General features: G+C 43.6%; 1 protein-coding gene across 2 annotated transcripts in view; it reads right to left on the minus strand.

Annotated features, from left to right (window-relative positions):
- LOC126473549 (methenyltetrahydrofolate synthase domain-containing protein) overlaps positions 1–18533 on the minus strand; it is a 151961-nt gene that overhangs the window by 78584 nt on the left and 54844 nt on the right. For both annotated transcript variants that reach the window (XM_050100678.1, XM_050100677.1), the window contains one exon: positions 6460–6572. In XM_050100678.1, the coding sequence (XP_049956635.1) occupies positions 6460–6572 (113 nt within the window). The remainder of the gene's footprint in view (positions 1–6459; positions 6573–18533) is intronic.

An 18533-nucleotide genomic window follows, 5' to 3' on the forward strand; every position in this document is an offset into this window, starting at 1 on the left:
AAGGATGACATCTGTTATTACAATTGAGAGTGCTCCTCCGGATCTGGCAGGCTGGTTGCTGACCAGCCAGTCCTACTGGTGTCAGCATAGTGCTATGGCTGGCCCTGGTGTGATGCTTGGACCGGGTACTGCTGGCATCCAGTGAAGGCTGCAGCTTTTGCCTGGTATGTTGTTGCACTGCAGACTCAGTAGGAGCCCAGCATGGGCTGTAGCACAAGCTTGGCAGAAGCCCAGTGGGAAGCTGCTGTGTGGGCTTGGCAGCAGCCTGGTAATACTGCAGCATCAACTTGACTGAAGGCCGAAACGGAGAGGCAGCAAGAGCTGAGCAGGATAACAAAGCAGCAACATTGACTCGGCAGAATCTTGACATAAGCTGCAATATCAATGCAGTGGAAGCCCATCAGGAATGGCGGCATTGGTGAAGCTGAAGAGCAAGCATCGGTGAAGCTGAAGAGCCGATGTCAGCGTTTGCAGGGTCAGTGCCCAATGGGAATGTTGCTCAACAAATGGCAGCCACCTGAGGTGTGACGATGCTGATCAGTCAGCAAGGTGTGCGATATGGCCTCATTGATGGGACATGAGATGTGACCAGTGTAAAGCCCAGAGAGGCACACATCAGCCTGCTGGCAGTTGTGCTGTTACCTATACAGGCAGGTAGACAGATATCCATGGATACAGGCAAGTGACTGCAAATGAAGAATAGTTCCGTGATCACAGTGTGCCTATGGCCTATGCAGCTAGACTACTCACAGGTGTGGAAACAACAAATAACATATGACAACAAGATATCATTCATCTGTAGATGAGTTATGGGTGGCACACAGGCACATGTAAACAATCATAAACTTGTACTGTTTCCATTATTTTTCATTTATAAGTGAGTGAGTGTTTGTGTTTATAGCAGAATATGCCTATGCACAAACTGTCACTCATCTGCAGGTAAGTTGTTTCCCTTCCTAATTTTTCCCCCCCTCTCTACATGAATGGTCTGCTAATCACAAAAGTCGTTCTTTGTCTGTCTTGTTGCATGTTTATTTTCTAATGAAATAAGATGCAATGGCTTTGATAGTCATAGAATAAGGCTGTCAGACTGATGAACCATTGAATGAGACAGGCATGGATGACCAATCCTTTACAAATGTGTTTTGTGTGCCGAATAATCCTCCTAAGTACAACATGGTAGTGCTGTATCACATTACAGGCATATATAGGGATCAAATCACTAAAAATACATCTTTAATGTGTTTTGGTCCCCTATATTGCAAGAATGTGAGTGTTCTCCTCCTACCATATGTTCATTTACAATACTTGGCCAATAAATATCTCATCTGTAGTGCCATATTGTTTTCTACAAAGTCAGAGATGGTTAATGCTGTCAGAGAGAAAGAAGTACGAGTGACATGATTTTAAATGTTATTGTACTGCAGGAGATTGTAACGCAGCATGTGATATGTTTAGATACTACTTTGTGACCTACCAAGACATGTACACTCACTGAAGGATTTCTTGGTGTCACTGTTACAGTATTTTATTCCTTACTGATATTCTGGGATGCTGCAACTATTTTTTGTGGCAACTGCATACAGGGATGTAATTAGAAGATGACACATGAAACTGCAGCTTGTTTCAGTGTGCTGTCTGTATAAAACAGTCTATACTACATTGCCATTTCAGCACTGTCATTACAGTACCTGTAGGATACAAGATGGCCACGAGTGTGGAAGTCGCTAATTTTAACACGAGAAATAGTTATAGTTATGTAGTTAAAAAGAAAACCTGTGAAAATTGTAAAGCTGAAATTACAACCCTAAACGAACAAATTTCAAGCCTACAGTTCATAGTCAATAATTTAAAAAGGAAAATAGCTGGACTGAAGAAAGAAATCGGCGAAGTACAAACAGTGGAAAATTCGTGTGAAGTGAAACAAGATACACATGATAAATCATCCGAGTGGATAGCAGTGTCGCAAAAAGTTTGGTCTTAAATCATGAAAACTGTTAAAAGTGTTACTTTCTTAGAAAAAAACAAATATGATGTCTTGTATCATAACGAATGTACAACTGATCGTGACGTAAAAACCTGCAATCCGGACACCAACAGTAAACTTGGAAAAGTGGTAAGGGCAAACACGTATCATTAAGGAAAAAGTGTGGTATTCTCTTGCTTGACGACAGCCACGGCAGAAAGCTATCAAGCATGCTCCGAGAGAAAAATCGAGAAACGGCAGTGACTAGCATAGTGAAACTTGGAGTGGGAACACACCATGTCGTAGACACTGATCTTCAGATGAACACAATACAGGATAATGACTTTATAGTATGTATAGTGGGTTCGAATGACATAGCTAAAAATGAAGCTGATGCCTGCATTAAAACGCTACAGAACTTTCTAGAAGTGAATAAATCTAGGAACACAATAGTAGCCACTGTGCCTCATAGACAACACCTAATTTACAGATCGTGTGTTAATAAAGAAATTAGGAAAACTAACATCAAAATTAAGAAATTGTGTGCAGAATACGCAAAGTGCAATGTACTGGACGTAAGTAAACTACATCGAAACCTACACACCAAACACGGAATGCACCTTAATTACGATGGAAAAAGTGTTATGTGCGATCACATCAGTGAAATAATTAAAGAAAGACTATTACGAAATAGATCAGTCTATCAGCTTCCTGAAAGACTTACAAGCAAAAATGAGGAAAGCAAATTCGACAAAAACGAAGAAAGCAGTAAAGAGGAGACATCAGAAGATCCACAAAGGACTGCAGCAACTACACCTGTAAGAGTTAATTTAAGACCAAGGAGGAATATACCCAAGGAGGAGGATTTTTTCTATCCCCCTCTGAGAAAAGAAAAAACTTAGCATCACCAAACAAGTTAAAGATAGCATCATCAAACAAGTTAAAGATACACCATAAAACTTGCAAAGGACTCCATCAGCAAATTGTAGTAAATAAGGTAAAGTCTGAACCTCCTCACCAATGTGTAAAAAAATTAAACAAAAAACATTCTTGATCTAAAAGTATACATCCATAATGTACAAGGGCTCAAAACCAAACTTAATGAATTAGAAATTTTGTTATCAAGTGCAAGTGAACTGTCAGATACACAGATATTATGTATTAATGAACATTTCATGAGGTCTTTTGAAATAGAAAGTGTTGTGATACCAAATTTTAAACTCGTAGGTCACTTCTCAAGAACATCTTACAAAGGTGGAGGTAGTTGCATATTTGTAAAAGACAACATTACTGCTACACCTCTTGATATTTGCAATTCGTATAGTATTGAAAAAGATATAGAACTGTCAGGTATAGAGATTACAGATCAAAATGTTTATATAATAGCACTTTACAGGTCACCCTCTGGTAATATAGGGACTTTCTACAAAAATCTAGCACCAGTAATAGAAAATCTAAGTAAAAGAAAATCATATAGTGTTCTAATATGTGGTGACTATAATATAGATTTTCTCTCAGAAAGCTCTAGCCATCTTAGCATTAAAGATTTTATGAACAGCTACAACCTAGACCTAACGGTTAACATTCCAACCAGGATAACAAATCACAGTACCACTTGTCTGGATCAAGTAGCAAGCAATATAAATTGTACTGTATCCTCCGTCAAACTAGGATTTTCAGACCACAATGCATTAATTATGCAGGTCTGGCTGCAAAATAACAGTCACAAACACAAAAAAATCACTGTACAGAGGAGAAACTTCAGTAAAACCCACATGCATACTTTCCTCTTTGATATACAAAATGAAAACTGGCAAAATGTATATGAGGCTCAAACAGGAGACAGCAAATATGAAGCATTCTAGGATATTTTATGTTATTATTGTAATTGCCACTTTCCCTTACAAACAAAATGTATCAACAAAGATAGAAAACTCTCCAGCTGGATCACCCCAGGAATCATTAGATCATCACAAAGAAAAAGAGAACTTTTTTACATGAGCAAATCCAAACTAGGCAGTAGTGAAGCATTTAAGTCATACTTTACTCTATATAAAAAGATATTAAGGAACGTAGTAAATGCAGCCAAAAAGCTACAGAATGATAACTACCTCAAATTGTCATCAAATAAGAGCAAAAGCATGTGGCAACTTATTAATATGAATACTAATAGAGGAAAACAGCTACAAAGTGATAGCTTAAAAATAAATGGAAAATTAGTCTCCAGTGGGAAAGAAACAGCAGAGGAATTCGATAACTACTTTACAGAAACAGTAGAAAACCTGGCTAACCATCTTAAAAATAGCTGTCCCTTACAACTAGAACCAAACTTATGCTCTGAGACACTATTTTTTAAGGCCTACATCTGAAATTGAAATAGAAAAGACACTTCATAGCAAAATTTTAAAAAAATCATCTGCTGGACAAGATCAAATCCCATGCTTCCTCCTTCATAATTGCAGTAACTTTATCAGTAAACCCCTAGCCCACATAATAAACTTCCCATTCCTGAATGGTACATTTCCTGGTATGCTCAAAATTGCAAAAATTATACCTGTCCACAAAAAATGATGCAAAGAGGATCCCAGTAATTATTGACCCATTGCACTGCTTTCAACTTTTAGTAAAGTATTTGAATATATAATGGCCACCAGAATCATGTCCTTTCTGGACAAAGAAAATATCCTGTCACCTGCTCAGTTCGGCTTCCAAAGTAAGAAAGCTACAACTGATGCAATACAAGAATTTCTAGATCATGCACTGGAGCTTGTGGACAAAAAACTCCCAGCCATAGGTATCTTCCTAGATCTAACAAAGGCATTCGACATGGTTAATCATAGTATACTTCTGTAAAAGATGCATTCCTATGGAATAAGAGGAAATGCCTATGACTGGTTTAAATGCTATCTGGAAGATCGACAGCAGTATGTCGAATTAAATGAAACTAAGCTCTCAGGTAAAGCTAGCACTGTACATTCCTCCATACATACCATAAAGCAAGGCGTTCCCCAAGGCTCCGTCCTGGACCCCTTGCTGTTCTTACTTTACATAAATGACCTTCCTCACAGCCTACCAAACACAAAAACCCTTTTATTTGCTGACGACACATCTATACTCATATCTGCGCCCGAACAAATTCTCCAGTCTAATATAGATAGGACCACAGATCAAATAAGTCAATGGCTTCAAAGTAAGACAATTGGAATAACCTTTCACACTGCCCAAAACAGAAATCCATTACTACCAACTATATCAATGGAAAAAAATAATGTTAAACTTGAAAATGAAATAAAATTTTTGGGGGTCACTATTACTGATACGCTCACATGGAAAAGGCACATTGACGTTACCAACACAAAACTTAGTAAAGTATGCTTCATGATTAGATCAATAAGGAACGTCACTAACACAAGTACTCTAACCACAATGTACCATGCACTCTTTCACTCTGTACTTAATTACGGAATCATCTTCTGGGGCCAAAATTCTGAATCAATTAAGATATTCAAATTGCAAAAGAAGATAGTCAGAACAATTATGTTCAAAAAACAAAGAGACATTAGTAAACGATTATTGAAGAAACTAAATATTTTGCCCCTCCCATGCCAATACATACTAGAATTATTATTCTTTACCAAAAAAAGTATCAACAAAATTAGCAAAAATATGGATTACCACGATTATGACCAAGATCAAAAACCTCTCTAAGAATACTTCCCCACTCAACAAAACTGTACAGTGATGGTGTCAAGTGCATGGGAATAAAATTATATAATCGTCTTCCAACTTTTACACAAGAAAACCAAGAAATAAATAAATTCAAACAGACAGAGAAATCTCTTTTAATAAAAGACTGCTTTTGTACCACCCAGGAATATTTGGAATCAAAATGGTCTTAGTGCATGATAATGTATCAAAGCTGAATGTTGTTAAGTCAATTTTGTCACATCATGTAACAATTCTCTGTAAAGCTGTAACTTTAAGTAACATAATTTTGTAGGTAATGTAAAATAATCATTCTTCTGTGTTCTTGTTTACTATTTTAGACTCCTGTAAACTGTATATTTGTATTGACTTATCCCATATCAGTTGTACAAGCCATTGTACTGATTTGATCTACGGGACAAATAATAAATAAATAAATAAAACATTTGCATCATGTTTCCACTCTAACGTGTGAAGACATATAGCACATTACTTGACAGTGCAGTATCACAATGGGTAATAGTAATAGTCAAGGACTTAGCACATGCACGTCCCTCTATGGTACAACAATGTTGGCAGTTTATTTAATCGGTGCTACATTAAATTGTTTGTGCTGGAATCTGATATGAAGACACCATACTTAAAGTGTAACTTCCATCTAGTCTATGTGTAAGTGTATTATTTTTATGGTGCAACGAAAAACTAGATTTTATTATTATGGACTGGCACTTCTCAAAGGTCTCCGAGACAGTTATTAAATGATTATAGAAATTATGTTCCTTTAGTACCTGGCAGTCATGAACAGTTGTTATTATTACAGTATCATCGTCTACAGCATGCATTCCAACCATCATGGCAAATTCAAGGTCTGCATATCCTTCACCTTTTCCTATTCTGTGTCCTGCAACAATGAAATAAAAATAACAGACATTGCATTAAATCATGCACATAATCAGTTCTAAACTATGAAATACTGATTTACATGGGTAGCCTAAATTTTGAGCTAACATTTTATGTAATCAATCTAAATTTCTTTACAGTACTTTAAACTCTGCAGTAATTCCAAAGTATGTAATAATTTCTGCCTGAATATTTCTTTTCTTGTCAATAAGGAGTACAATGTTGTCTGACTGTTGCTAAAAGTAAAACAGTGCCAAATACTAGGAATTATTTTTCCTTTCTTCTTATTTGTAAATATGAACCTTTTGGTATACGATGATGGGACACAACTTTATGATGACACACAGCATATTGTCTTGCCTGTATTACACGAAACAGTTGTAATTTGTCATATGAGAAATTTTTATGTACTTCTATTAGCCCAGATCTGGATGGTATGGAATTTCTTTAAGCAAATCACATTATTATGCACAGGTGATTGACACATCATTTGGAGCCCCCACTGCAATAAAATTTCCTCTGGAACCTATAATCCTACCATCCTCTCGTAGTATGATAGGCAGCCATAAGAAAAAAGGCAAAAGGAGAAGGAAAAATGAAATGAGTCTAATCAAAGGTCCTAGTTATTCATATATTAGATACAATGATGGGCATCTAACTAGATCTTAGAAGGGGATCTCATGGACTGGCCTTCTTTGATTTTTCTTCATAATTAATAAGAGCTGAAGGTCGATGCCTGAGCATAAATTATTTCGTCAAAAACACTGGGAAGTCCACGGCTCGTGGTCTTGCGGTAGCGTTCTCGCTTCCCGCGCATGGGGTCCTGGGTCCGATTCCCGGCGGGATCAGGGATTTTCTCTGCCTCTAGATGACTGGGTGTTGTGTGTCTTTCCTCATCATTTCATCATCATTGACTCACAAGTTGCCGAAGTGGTGTCAGCTAAAAAAGGACTTGCAATTTCGGCGACCGAACACCCCGCATGGGGTCTCCAGGCCAACAATGCCGTACGATCATTTCATTTCACTGGGAAGGGTGTGGGGGACTTTGAAAATAAAAGATGTTACTTTTATTAAAAGAAATTATGATTCAATTTTTGTTATTAACATCTAAATTTGATAATAAATATAGAATTCAAATGAAAGGAAAAAAGTTGGTTCTATGAAGAATGCTACACAAACAAATAATTCTGTTAACAAAAACTCAAAAATGCTCTATAGGTTGTATATGGTGGTGTACAGAAATGTTTGAAGTTGTTTCCTTCGAGTGTTTATGAGAAGTGCATCATACTGCTTTAGGAAACTGAAGTTAGTATTGACCGTCAAACCTTATAAGTTGAATAAAATCAAAGTGGGCCTGTCAAAGAGGTCCCCATACATTGGTGAGGAAATATATTACAACAACAATGTTGCGAATGTTTGAATTTAATATGGAGATAAAATTTTATATCTGACTCATGGCTTTCAGTTATATTTTAACATACCTCTGCCACAACATCTAATCCAGTTTCCATATTTCCTTCTGATGAAACTGTTTTTATAAACTCTGAAATCATGGTAAAGGAGTTTTAATAAACCTTCCAATTTGCAACTGATTAGCTGCTTACTATTTCTGCAAGATTATTCATAATTATATCCCCTAAGCTTTTAGTTGAGTTTACAACTTTCAGATTTGTTTTATTTACCAAGTAACTGAAATTTAGCAGATTCCTTTTAGTGTGTGGCGTTGATGAGGTTGACACCAGCATCGATATACGTTTGTCTCTAGACTCAGAGCATCGTCTTTGGACGCTAAGCTAAGATTATCTTTGCTCTCTTCTGCCATGTTCAGTTCTTTGTAAGCCTTTGATGTGTTTAGGTGAATAAACAAACTACTGCAAAATGGCAGTGTTGTTTGGTGTAACCGACCCGAACTTCTCCCTCACTGGTGACCCCGAGTTGTAACGTCATCCGTTCTCGCCATTTTACTGTGTCTGCGACCTCCGCGTCAGTTATTTTCGCGCATATTACATCAACACAGCATTCGAACAATGACTTCGGCCCAACGCCTAACACCGGATTTTGTGATCAACATGAATCGTGTTGTGGGCGATGTACACCTACCAGGATTGCAACATGATGCCTCTCACTCGACAATTACGCTGATTTCACCGGACGTTTTCGAGCTTGCAACAATAAGTGAGGTTAGGAGTGTGCATGACTCCAGCTATCAGATGCCTTTGTTCCCACCACACGTGCCCTCCCTCATCGACTATGCAGCTATTTATTATGGATCTCCGTGCAGTGCGGGACCAACGCCGATTTCTGCAAATGCTTCGTTGGACAACCTACAACCGCCAGGACAACGATTTGCCACGCTGCAATCTGTGCAGTACCACGCGGATACCTGCCATGTGGCCGGAACTGCTTCGTTCACAGGTCAACCTACTCAGCATTCGATCACGCTTGTGCCTGCCTCGGTTCAGCAACAGCACTTGCCTTCCTATTTCGATACCTCGGCCTGCAACAGGAACAATAACTTGTTATCTGTGCCTGACCTCCACCTCCGTCCCACTGCTATGCCTCAGTGTTCTGTGCCATGACATTCACCTTATCCACACACCGTTTTGAGTGGAGTGACTATGAACAGTGAACTTTCACACATTCCGTCCCACGTTCGACATCATTTCCAACTCTGTGCTTCTGGACAGCCCGCACCTCCGCAGCCTTCCTGCAACACAGGTGGCCCCGGCTCTGATCAAATGTCGAGCTTTCTGCGGACTTACACGCATTCTCAAGCTTTAAACTTTTTCTCACCTGTCACCCACGTGTCGGCTCCAGTCAAGCTTCTGTTACCGTTCTCGGCACATCTCGGTGCCTCATCTGGGTTGGTCTTCCGCGATGCATCAATCCGAACACACTCGCAATGTGTTGAGCTTCCGCAACCGCAATCGACACATTATAGTGTCTCACCCGCGTCAGCCGTCCACGTCATGACGGATTGTGCTCAACCACAACGTGTCACCTTCACGCTGCCTCCCAAACAGCCATCGTTGCCACATCCCCTGGAGGCACACTCTCCTGGAATACTACAGCAACAACAGCTCGTTTCAGGCAGTGCGCCGACGAACTCAACTCAACCTGTTCTTCCGAACATTTTACAACGCTTACCAACACTGCCGTCATTTAATCTCGACAGAGCTACAACCTGGTTCAAAATTGCGGACGAAGTGTTCGACCATTACAAACTCGACAAGTCAACCAGGTTTCTGTGCCTCATCATCCACCCGCACGACCAGGAGGACTTGATTGCTGACCTAGTCGACGCCCCGGACTCATCTACCCGGTACGTTCTAGCCAAACAGACAGTTCTACATCGGCTTGCACGCTCAATTGAGGCAGCAGTACAGCAAGTGCTACACGTCGAGCAACTAGGCAACAACAAACCTTCCCAGCTGTGAGGATGGCTATGTGCCCTCGTCAGCGCCGATCTATTCTCTGACACAGCTCTCCTCACCATCTGGTCAGATAAACTATCTCCTCACATCTGCTTTGCTCTGGCTCAAAGGCCTCCTAAACCTGTCGAGCAACAAATGACAATTGCTGACAAGCTACATGATGCATCACTGCTCCATTTCGCCAGCCACTGCCCACATGACAAGTCTCAGGCTCAGCTCATCGCCCTGCGGCCAGACACAGCCGGGGCCGTACTATGCTGACTGTTCCAGGAAGCAGTAAACAAGCAACTGGGACGCCACCAGCTCTTCCCGCGGTCATGCCCCCTCCTGCAACTGAACCTGCTGCGGCCACTGAACCTCGGCCACTGCCACTGGCAACAAACTTTCTGCAGGAAATGCAACCGCACTACCCGTACCGTTACTTCCACACACGGTTTGGTGAGGCGGCTCAGAACTGCAGACCACCCTGCTACTTGCCAAATGCCAATTGCACGTAGGTTCGGGTTCCGCCTCCTGCGCACAACATGACAGGCACCCCCCAGTGCTCCATTCTGTCCCAAAACGACCGGATAATTGTGGACAACTTTACATTAAAGACACTTCATTGGGATAACTTTTCCTAGTGGACACAGGCGCCGATGTTTCACTGCTGCCCATGTTGTTAACGTTGTCGAACATCTGCCCTCATCATACTTGACTGCAAGCCGTGAATTCAACTAAACTACAATGCTCGGGTTCAACTTCACATGTCGTCTCACTCTCCACAAACTGCAAACTCGAGTGGACTTTTTTAGTGTGTGAAATTGACAAACCTATACTAGGCATTGACTTCTTGCAACACCACAAACTTTCACCGGACCTAGTGCGAACCACTGTGTTCCGCCATCCGTCCAAGACTCATTTTCCCTGCGCTCCGTCGAGCAACCCCCCGCCCCTCTGTGACACATCGGTCCGGGCTCATCTCATCCGTACGTGCTTGTCTCTGTTGACGACGTTACAAGAAACCGTGCATAAGTGCCCTGTCGAGCTTGAACACGTCACTCGCCTATGCAAGAAAAACTTCGAGCTCTCCCTCCGGCTCCATGAAACACAGCTCCAGCTCTCCAATGCAGCAAAGAAATTACAGACACTACAGCAAGGACAAAGCAAGGTCAGTAAGTGCGCCGAATCTGCTTGCAATCCCAGCAATTGAGCTCCCAGTGTGTTTACCTCCTGCTACCCCTCGCAACTGTGCTATCAAGACTGCCATAACATGTTCTGACAGCTCCACAGGGCCACACCCTCCTAACATGGCAACGTTTGACACTCAGCCGGACACAAGTGCGCATGTGCGACGAGCGTCACGTGTTCCCGAACTGACGGCTCCTACCCTGCTGCTTGCGGACAGCACCTCAAACTATGCAACTTCAGTTCCTGCGTGCCGCCATGTGACTGCGACTGACAACACAAACAGTGCACTCGCGCCAAGCGTCTCACCCTAGACCGTGCGCCACAGGTCGCACCCTAAGACAATGGACTCACTAACGGTTACCGAGCTCACCTGACCACGGTGCCACTGCTTTGGGCCGCCGGCCATCTTGTTGCGTTGACTCCTGGGACACTTCGCCACCTCGGCTCCTGTCGGATACGCTGAGTGTCTCCAAACACCAAGACCTATGCAGTGCCTGCCCTGCCCGCCACACACTGTAAACAAACCGCCTCCTGTGCTGCCGGCAACATTTCTGTCGTCACCAATGGCACGGTTCACAAGCTTCACCTCACGCCAGGTCCCCCGATCTCCAGTAAATCCCGTCGACTTTGTCCTGAGCACCTCTCCGACTTTAAAAAACAGATTTCTGAACTACTAAGCTATGGTATCATTGAACCCTCTGTCAGTAGCTGGTCTACGCCCATACATATGACACCCAAGAACGATGGGTCGTGGCGCATGTGCGGAGACTACCATCGACTAAACACACGAACAATTATGGACACCTACCCCATACCTAACATTGCCGACTTTACCAGTTCCCTCACAGGTGCAACCACGTTCTCTGTCATTGATTGCAAACGGGCCTACCGCCAGATCCCCATGGCACCTGAAGACATCGAGAAGACAGCAATCACCACCCCGATCGGGTTATTTCAGTTTCGATTCATGCCCTTTGGTCTGAAAAACGCAACCCAGACCTGGCAACACTTCATCAATGAAGTGCTATTCGACCTAAAATTCTACTTTGCATATCTTGATGACATTCTTGTGTTCAGCTACTCCGTCGAGGACAACATTCGACATGTGCAAACCGTTAAGAACACTCTCGCGGCAGCAGGCATCGAGACCAACCAGTACAAACTGCAGCTACATCAACCCGCTGTCACTTTTGTTGGTTTTCGGGTGTCTGCCGACAGCATTTCAACGCCCCCTGAGAAAGTACAAACAATACTAAACCTACCAGACCTGTGTCATTCAAAGAGCACCGGCGCTTTCTGGTGACAGTTAATTACTATCGCTGACATCTACCTCGGGCTGCAAAGATTCAGGCTTCACTGACGGACACCTTGGCAGGTACCCACACTTCTGGATCTCGGCCCGTTCCATGGACCCCTGCTATGACTGACTCTTTCACTGCCCTCAAAAATCTTCTTGCAGAGGCCTGCACCATTGCGCATCCTCATCCCAATGCGCAGCTTTTCATCACCACAGACGTGAGCGATACTGCCATCAGCGCTGTCCTTAGCCAGACAATTGACTGCCAAACTTCGCCTCTGCAGTTCTTCTCACGCAAGCTCACCAATGCACATCAGTAATATTCCGTATTTGACAGGGAGTTGCTCGCGGTCTACGAAGCAATCAAGCATTTTAAGACTGACGTTCAGGGACGCCCTTTCTGTGTTTTAATGGACCACAAACCCCTGGCTGCGGCCATTACAAACCTGCCAGCTGACCCACCTCCTTGCCGTTTCAGATACATGGACTTCATATCTCAGTTGACCACCGATGTCAGACACATAATGGGTGCTGACAATATAGTTGCTGATTTTCTTTCACGAGTCGACGCCGTCCATTCGCTATTAGACCTCTCTGAACTGCCTAACCTCCAACCCACCGACGAGGAGACACAAAACCTGATTTCAGACTCTACCTCTTCACTACACTTCGTCCTCACTACCTTCCCTAGCATTTCTGGTGAAATCTGGTGCGACGACAGTACGGGCACATTATGCCCCCTCATCCCAACCACGCTCTGTCGAGCTGTCTTCAACGCATTGCATAATTTAGCCAACCCCGGTGTTCGTGTGTCCGCCCGCCTCGTAGCAGAGCACTTTGTGTGGAGAAATGTCAACAAGGACTGCCAGCAATGGGCACACTCCTGTGTCGCGTGCCAATGCTGCAAAGTACACAAGCACACTTCACCCCCCCCCCCCCTTCCCCCTCGGCACCTTTTCGATCCCCCCTGGGCATTTCCAGCATATTCATATTGACATTGTTGGCCCTCTCCCCCCCTCTAATGGCTTTCATTACATTCTCTCATCTATCAACCGAACAACTCGCTGGGTTGAGGCTGTCCCCCTCCCCAATATTACGGCAGAAACTGTTGCTCGAGCTTTCGTCGAGTCATGGGTATCGCGTTTCGGATGTCCAGCTATCATCATGACTGACCAGGGTAGGCAATTTGAGTCGGCCCTGTTCAACGAGATTTGTAACATTTGTGGCATCTGGCACATCCATACCACAGCATATCACCCGCAAAGTAATGGGCTAGTTGAGTGCTGGCACTGCACTTTCAAGGCGGCTCTTCGATGCCATGACACTCTATGGATGGAGGCCCTTCCCCTTGTGCTACTCGGCATTCATGCGATCTATAAGGAAGACCTCAAAGGCACAATAGCTGATTTCGTATACAGCCAGAACATTGTTCTCCCTGGCGAACCCGTGAGCCCTTCTGCTTCTCTCCCTCAGTCTGACTTACTTTCCTTCGTGGACCACATCATATGCCACTTCATCAACCTCCACATCCCTCCACCCGCCAGACATTCCCGCCCTAAGTTCACGTCCTGAAATCTCTGGACAACTGTGAGTACATCATGCTCTGAGATGACACTGTCCGTGTTCCCCTCCAACCTCCATATACCGGCCCATACCGAGTTCTCTGGCGCTCAGCCAACACCTATGACATCCAGATGAAAGATTCAGCTGTCACAGTCTCTCTCAACAGACTTAAGCCTGCTCATGTCGAGCCTTCTTCTACCCCCCTTCAGGCCACAACCACGCCACTCACTGTCGTGGCTCACGACGCTCCAACCACTCCCTCTAATCGGACTTTGACACTCAATCGAGTGACTTCCAGCTCTAATTGTCGAGCTCAACTCCGATCTCGCCCCCTACTCCGGTCTCACGCACTCCGTCGAGTGACCCCATGCTCCCACGTTGAGCTTACCTAAGATCACGCCCTTGCCGCCGGGCCCTTCACTGGTCCCTTCGACCTCTCCCCCGTCGTCTGCCTCGCCCTGTCGAGGTTTCTCATGCCCCCACATCTTGAACCTGCCCTAGCTTGAGGTGTTTGTGCCTGTTCCCCCTGACATAATCTACGACATCTCTATAATACTACGCAATGATACACTGTTCATCGTGTGTCTCCCTTCATACAGTGCTCATGACACAACCACCGCCATTCCCTGCCACCTGGTGAAATGTGTTCCCCTCCTGCCCGACGTTGACCTGGACATGCTTTGTGTGTTCACCACGCCCACCGGAGACATTGTCGTCGTTGCTCCGCTCCACCCGCAAACTGCTGGCCTACCTGTCACCGCACGACCAGCATGCCCAGTACGACGCCCGGTGCGCTTCAACGACTTCCAGGTTCGGTGGCCGAACCTTCCTTCACGACATTTACCCACTCAGCTCCCCGACGACGCTGTCGAGCTGACCGTGGTCCGGCTCCTGCGTACCACCCCTGCCAACGCCTTGGTCACCCCCCCCCCCCCCCTTCTCAAGAGTACTCCGTATATATTTGTCTCTAGACCCTGAGCATTGTCTTTGGATGCTAAGCTAAGATTATCTTTGCTCTCTTCCGCCATGTTCAGTTCTTTGTAAGCCTTTGATGTGTTTAGGTGAATAAATGAACTACTGCAAAATGGGAGTGTTGTTTGGTGTAACCGACCCGAACTTCTCCCTCAAGTGCTTATGTGGATGACTTCGCAATTTCCATTACTTAGAATCAATTTCCAGTTTTTGCACCATACAGATATCGAGTCTAAATCATCTTGCAATTTGTTCTGATCATCTGATGACTTTACATGATGGTAAATGACAGCATTATCTGCAAACAATCTGACAGGGCGTGACAAAGCAAGCTGGGATCTCTTGGACTTCCTATCATTTTGCCACCTGCCTCCTTAAATTCATTTTATTTTCATTTTCTCCTAATTACCTTTAACATGCATGAGTATAATCTGCACTTCCATAAAAGAGAAAGGTTGGCCCTCACTCTAAATGAATATAGCACCAGTTCTAATTTTGTGCTTAGTTTTGTGTATGAAATTAATTTCTTAATTTATTTTGACCATTAATATCTTTGTTATAGGGTGAAATCAGTAATTGTTTTGTGACTTACATTCTATTGTCGACTTATAAAACAAATATAAATAGTGTACCAACTACAAATATTTGGAAGAAGAACCACTAGGATTCTTAAAGTATTTATTTGGCTCCATTTGAAAATATATTAGCAAATCCAGCCCTTAATTAATTCCAAAATAATTACCAGATTTGTCAAAAGCATTGTTTGTGTAACTATATCCGTTAATTTCATTATTTAAACAAATAATTTGACCTGACCTTCATGATAGAAGGAACTGTTAAAGAGGAGGAACTTTTTGATGTATTCAGTTAACTTAATGAGTTATGTTTTAATTGTAGTTTCTGTAAATTAAATATTGAACAATGGATAGTTTCCGTACCTATTACTGTGAGGATGTATAAAGAATGGATCTTTGGCCTCCACACCGTCAGTCCATGGCCGATTTTCAGTGAGAAATTACGTACTGTTTCAAGTACCAACAATGCATCAAGTGAAGAGTGGAATTAGTGTAACACAAATAGGCCATGGGTTAAAACAATGACAGTGTCTGTTCAATTTATTTGAGAAATAGTGTCACACATACCTTATTATTGTGCAAAAACTGTGAACTATGTGGTTAGGTATTTGCTGCTCATAGATGTTCAACAGAAAACTATTATAGCAGTATGTAAATGTTTGTCTGCAACCTATTAATGAGGCTTATCAACTTTTACCAACAGTAAACTGACCATATAACTGCGTAATATAGGTGCGGGGTTGTGAACAGTGAAAGTAAAGAGCTGTGAAACACAACTGTGCAACTGTCAGCTTCATCATTTACATTAGTCAGTTTTGAACTTTAATCCTCCATTTTTCAGCCAGTATAATAATTCAGTACGTTGACACTGAGGACTACCAACGAAGAAATAAAGCAGGTGAACGTCACAAGGGCTACTCAGACTGTTTCCTAAATAGTTTACGTAGATCAGGAACAACAGGCGGCCTATAACAATTCCTTGGAGAACACCAGACATTACTTCTCACTACGTAGCAGAAATACTGAGTCGCAGATAGGCACAACAGAAAGACTGTCACAAAATGAGCGCGCGCGTACACACATACACGCACGCACGCACGCACGCGCACGCGCGCGCACACACACACACACACACACACACACACACACACACACACACACACACACACACACACACACACGACTGCAGTTTTGACTATCACTCATTGTGCCCTGAAATAAGAAATGCTGAAACCAGATTACGAGCAGCAGCACATGATGGGAGAGGCAACCTGGTGGGGTAAAGTGGAGGCTGCAATGGGGAGGGGGAGAAGAAGGGATAGTACCATAGGGGTGAGGGACGGTAAAGTGCTGCTAGTGAGAGCATGCAGGGACAAGGAGGAGAGAGGGTTGGGCAGCTAGGTGCAGTCAAAGGCGAGATGGCAGGCAGGGGAGAGAGAGGGACTAGCAAAAAAGGAAAGAAGTAAAAAGACTGGATGTGTTAGTGGAACAAAGGGCTGTGTAGTGCTGGAATGGGAACCGGGAAGGGGCTAGGTGAGTAAGAACAATGACTAACAAATGTTGAAGCCAGGAGAATTAGGGGAACATACAATATATTGCAGGGAGAGAACCCAACTGTGGAATCCAGAAAAGCTGGTGTTGGTGGGAAGGATCCAAATGGCACAGGCTGAAAAGCAGTCATTGAAATGAAGAATGTCATATTAGCCAGTGTGCTCAGCAACAGGGTGGTCCAGTTGTTTCTTGGCCACAGTTTGTCAGTGGCCACTCATGTGGATAGATAGCTTATTGGTTGTCATGCCCTCGTAGAATGCTACACGGTGGTTGTAGCTTAGCTTGCAGATAACAGGACTGGTTTTATGGGTAGCCCTGCTTTTGATGGGATAGGTGATGTTTGTGACCAAACTGGAGTAGGTGGTGGTGGGAGGATGTATGGGACAGGTATTGCATCTAGGTTGATTACAGATATATGAGCCATGACACAAGGGGTTAGGATCAGGGGGTTGTGTCAGGATGAACGAAGATACTGTGTAGGTTAGGTGGGCGACGGAATACCGCTGTGGGAGTGGTGGGAAGGATAATGGGTATGACATTTCTCATTCTGGGGCCCAGTGAGGGATAGTCGAAGCCCTGGTAGTGAATGTAATCAAGTTGCTCCAGTCCTGGTTGGTACTGAGTCACAAGGGAAATGCTTCTCTGTGGCCAGACAGTGGGACTTGGTGGTGGGTGACTGGAAAGATAAGGCATGGGAGATGTGTTTTTGTACAAGGTTGGGGGGGGGGGGGGGGGGGGAAGAGGTAATTATGGTCTGTAAAGGCTTCAGTGAGACCCTTAGTATTTTTTAGTGGCACCACTCGTCACTGCAGATGCGATGGCCACATGTGGCTAGGCTGTATGGAAGGGACTTCTTGGTATGGAATGGGTGGCAGCTGTTGAAGTGGACGTACTGCTGGTGTTCGGTCAGTTTGAATGGGCAGAGGTACTGATGTAGCCATCTTTGAGGTGGAGGTCAACACAAGAAAGGTGGGTGTGGGGTTGAGTGGGACCAGGTGAAGTTGAATTGGGGAGAAGGTGTTGAGGTTCTGGAGGAATGTGGATGGGTTGTCCTCACCCTTGATCCAGATCCCAAAGATTTCATCAGTGAATCTGAACCAGGTGAGGGGATTAAGATTCTCAACATTTAGGAAGGATTCCTGTAGATGGCCCACGAATAGGTTGGCATATGATGGTGCCATGCAGGTGCCCGTAGTTGTACCTTGGATTTGTTTGTAGGTAATGCCTTCAAAGGAGAAGTAACTGTGGGTGGGGATATTGTTGGTATTGGTGACTATGAAGTAGTTTGTTGGTTTGGAATCTGTCGGGCATTGGGAAAGGTAGTGTTCAATAGTGGTAAGGCCATGGGCTTTAGGGATGTTAGTGTAAAAGCAAGTGGCATCAATAGTGATGGGTGAGGC

This window comes from Schistocerca serialis, chromosome 4 (genome assembly GCF_023864345.2).
Source record: "Schistocerca serialis cubense isolate TAMUIC-IGC-003099 chromosome 4, iqSchSeri2.2, whole genome shotgun sequence".
Classification (NCBI taxonomy): domain Eukaryota; kingdom Metazoa; phylum Arthropoda; class Insecta; order Orthoptera; family Acrididae; genus Schistocerca; species Schistocerca serialis.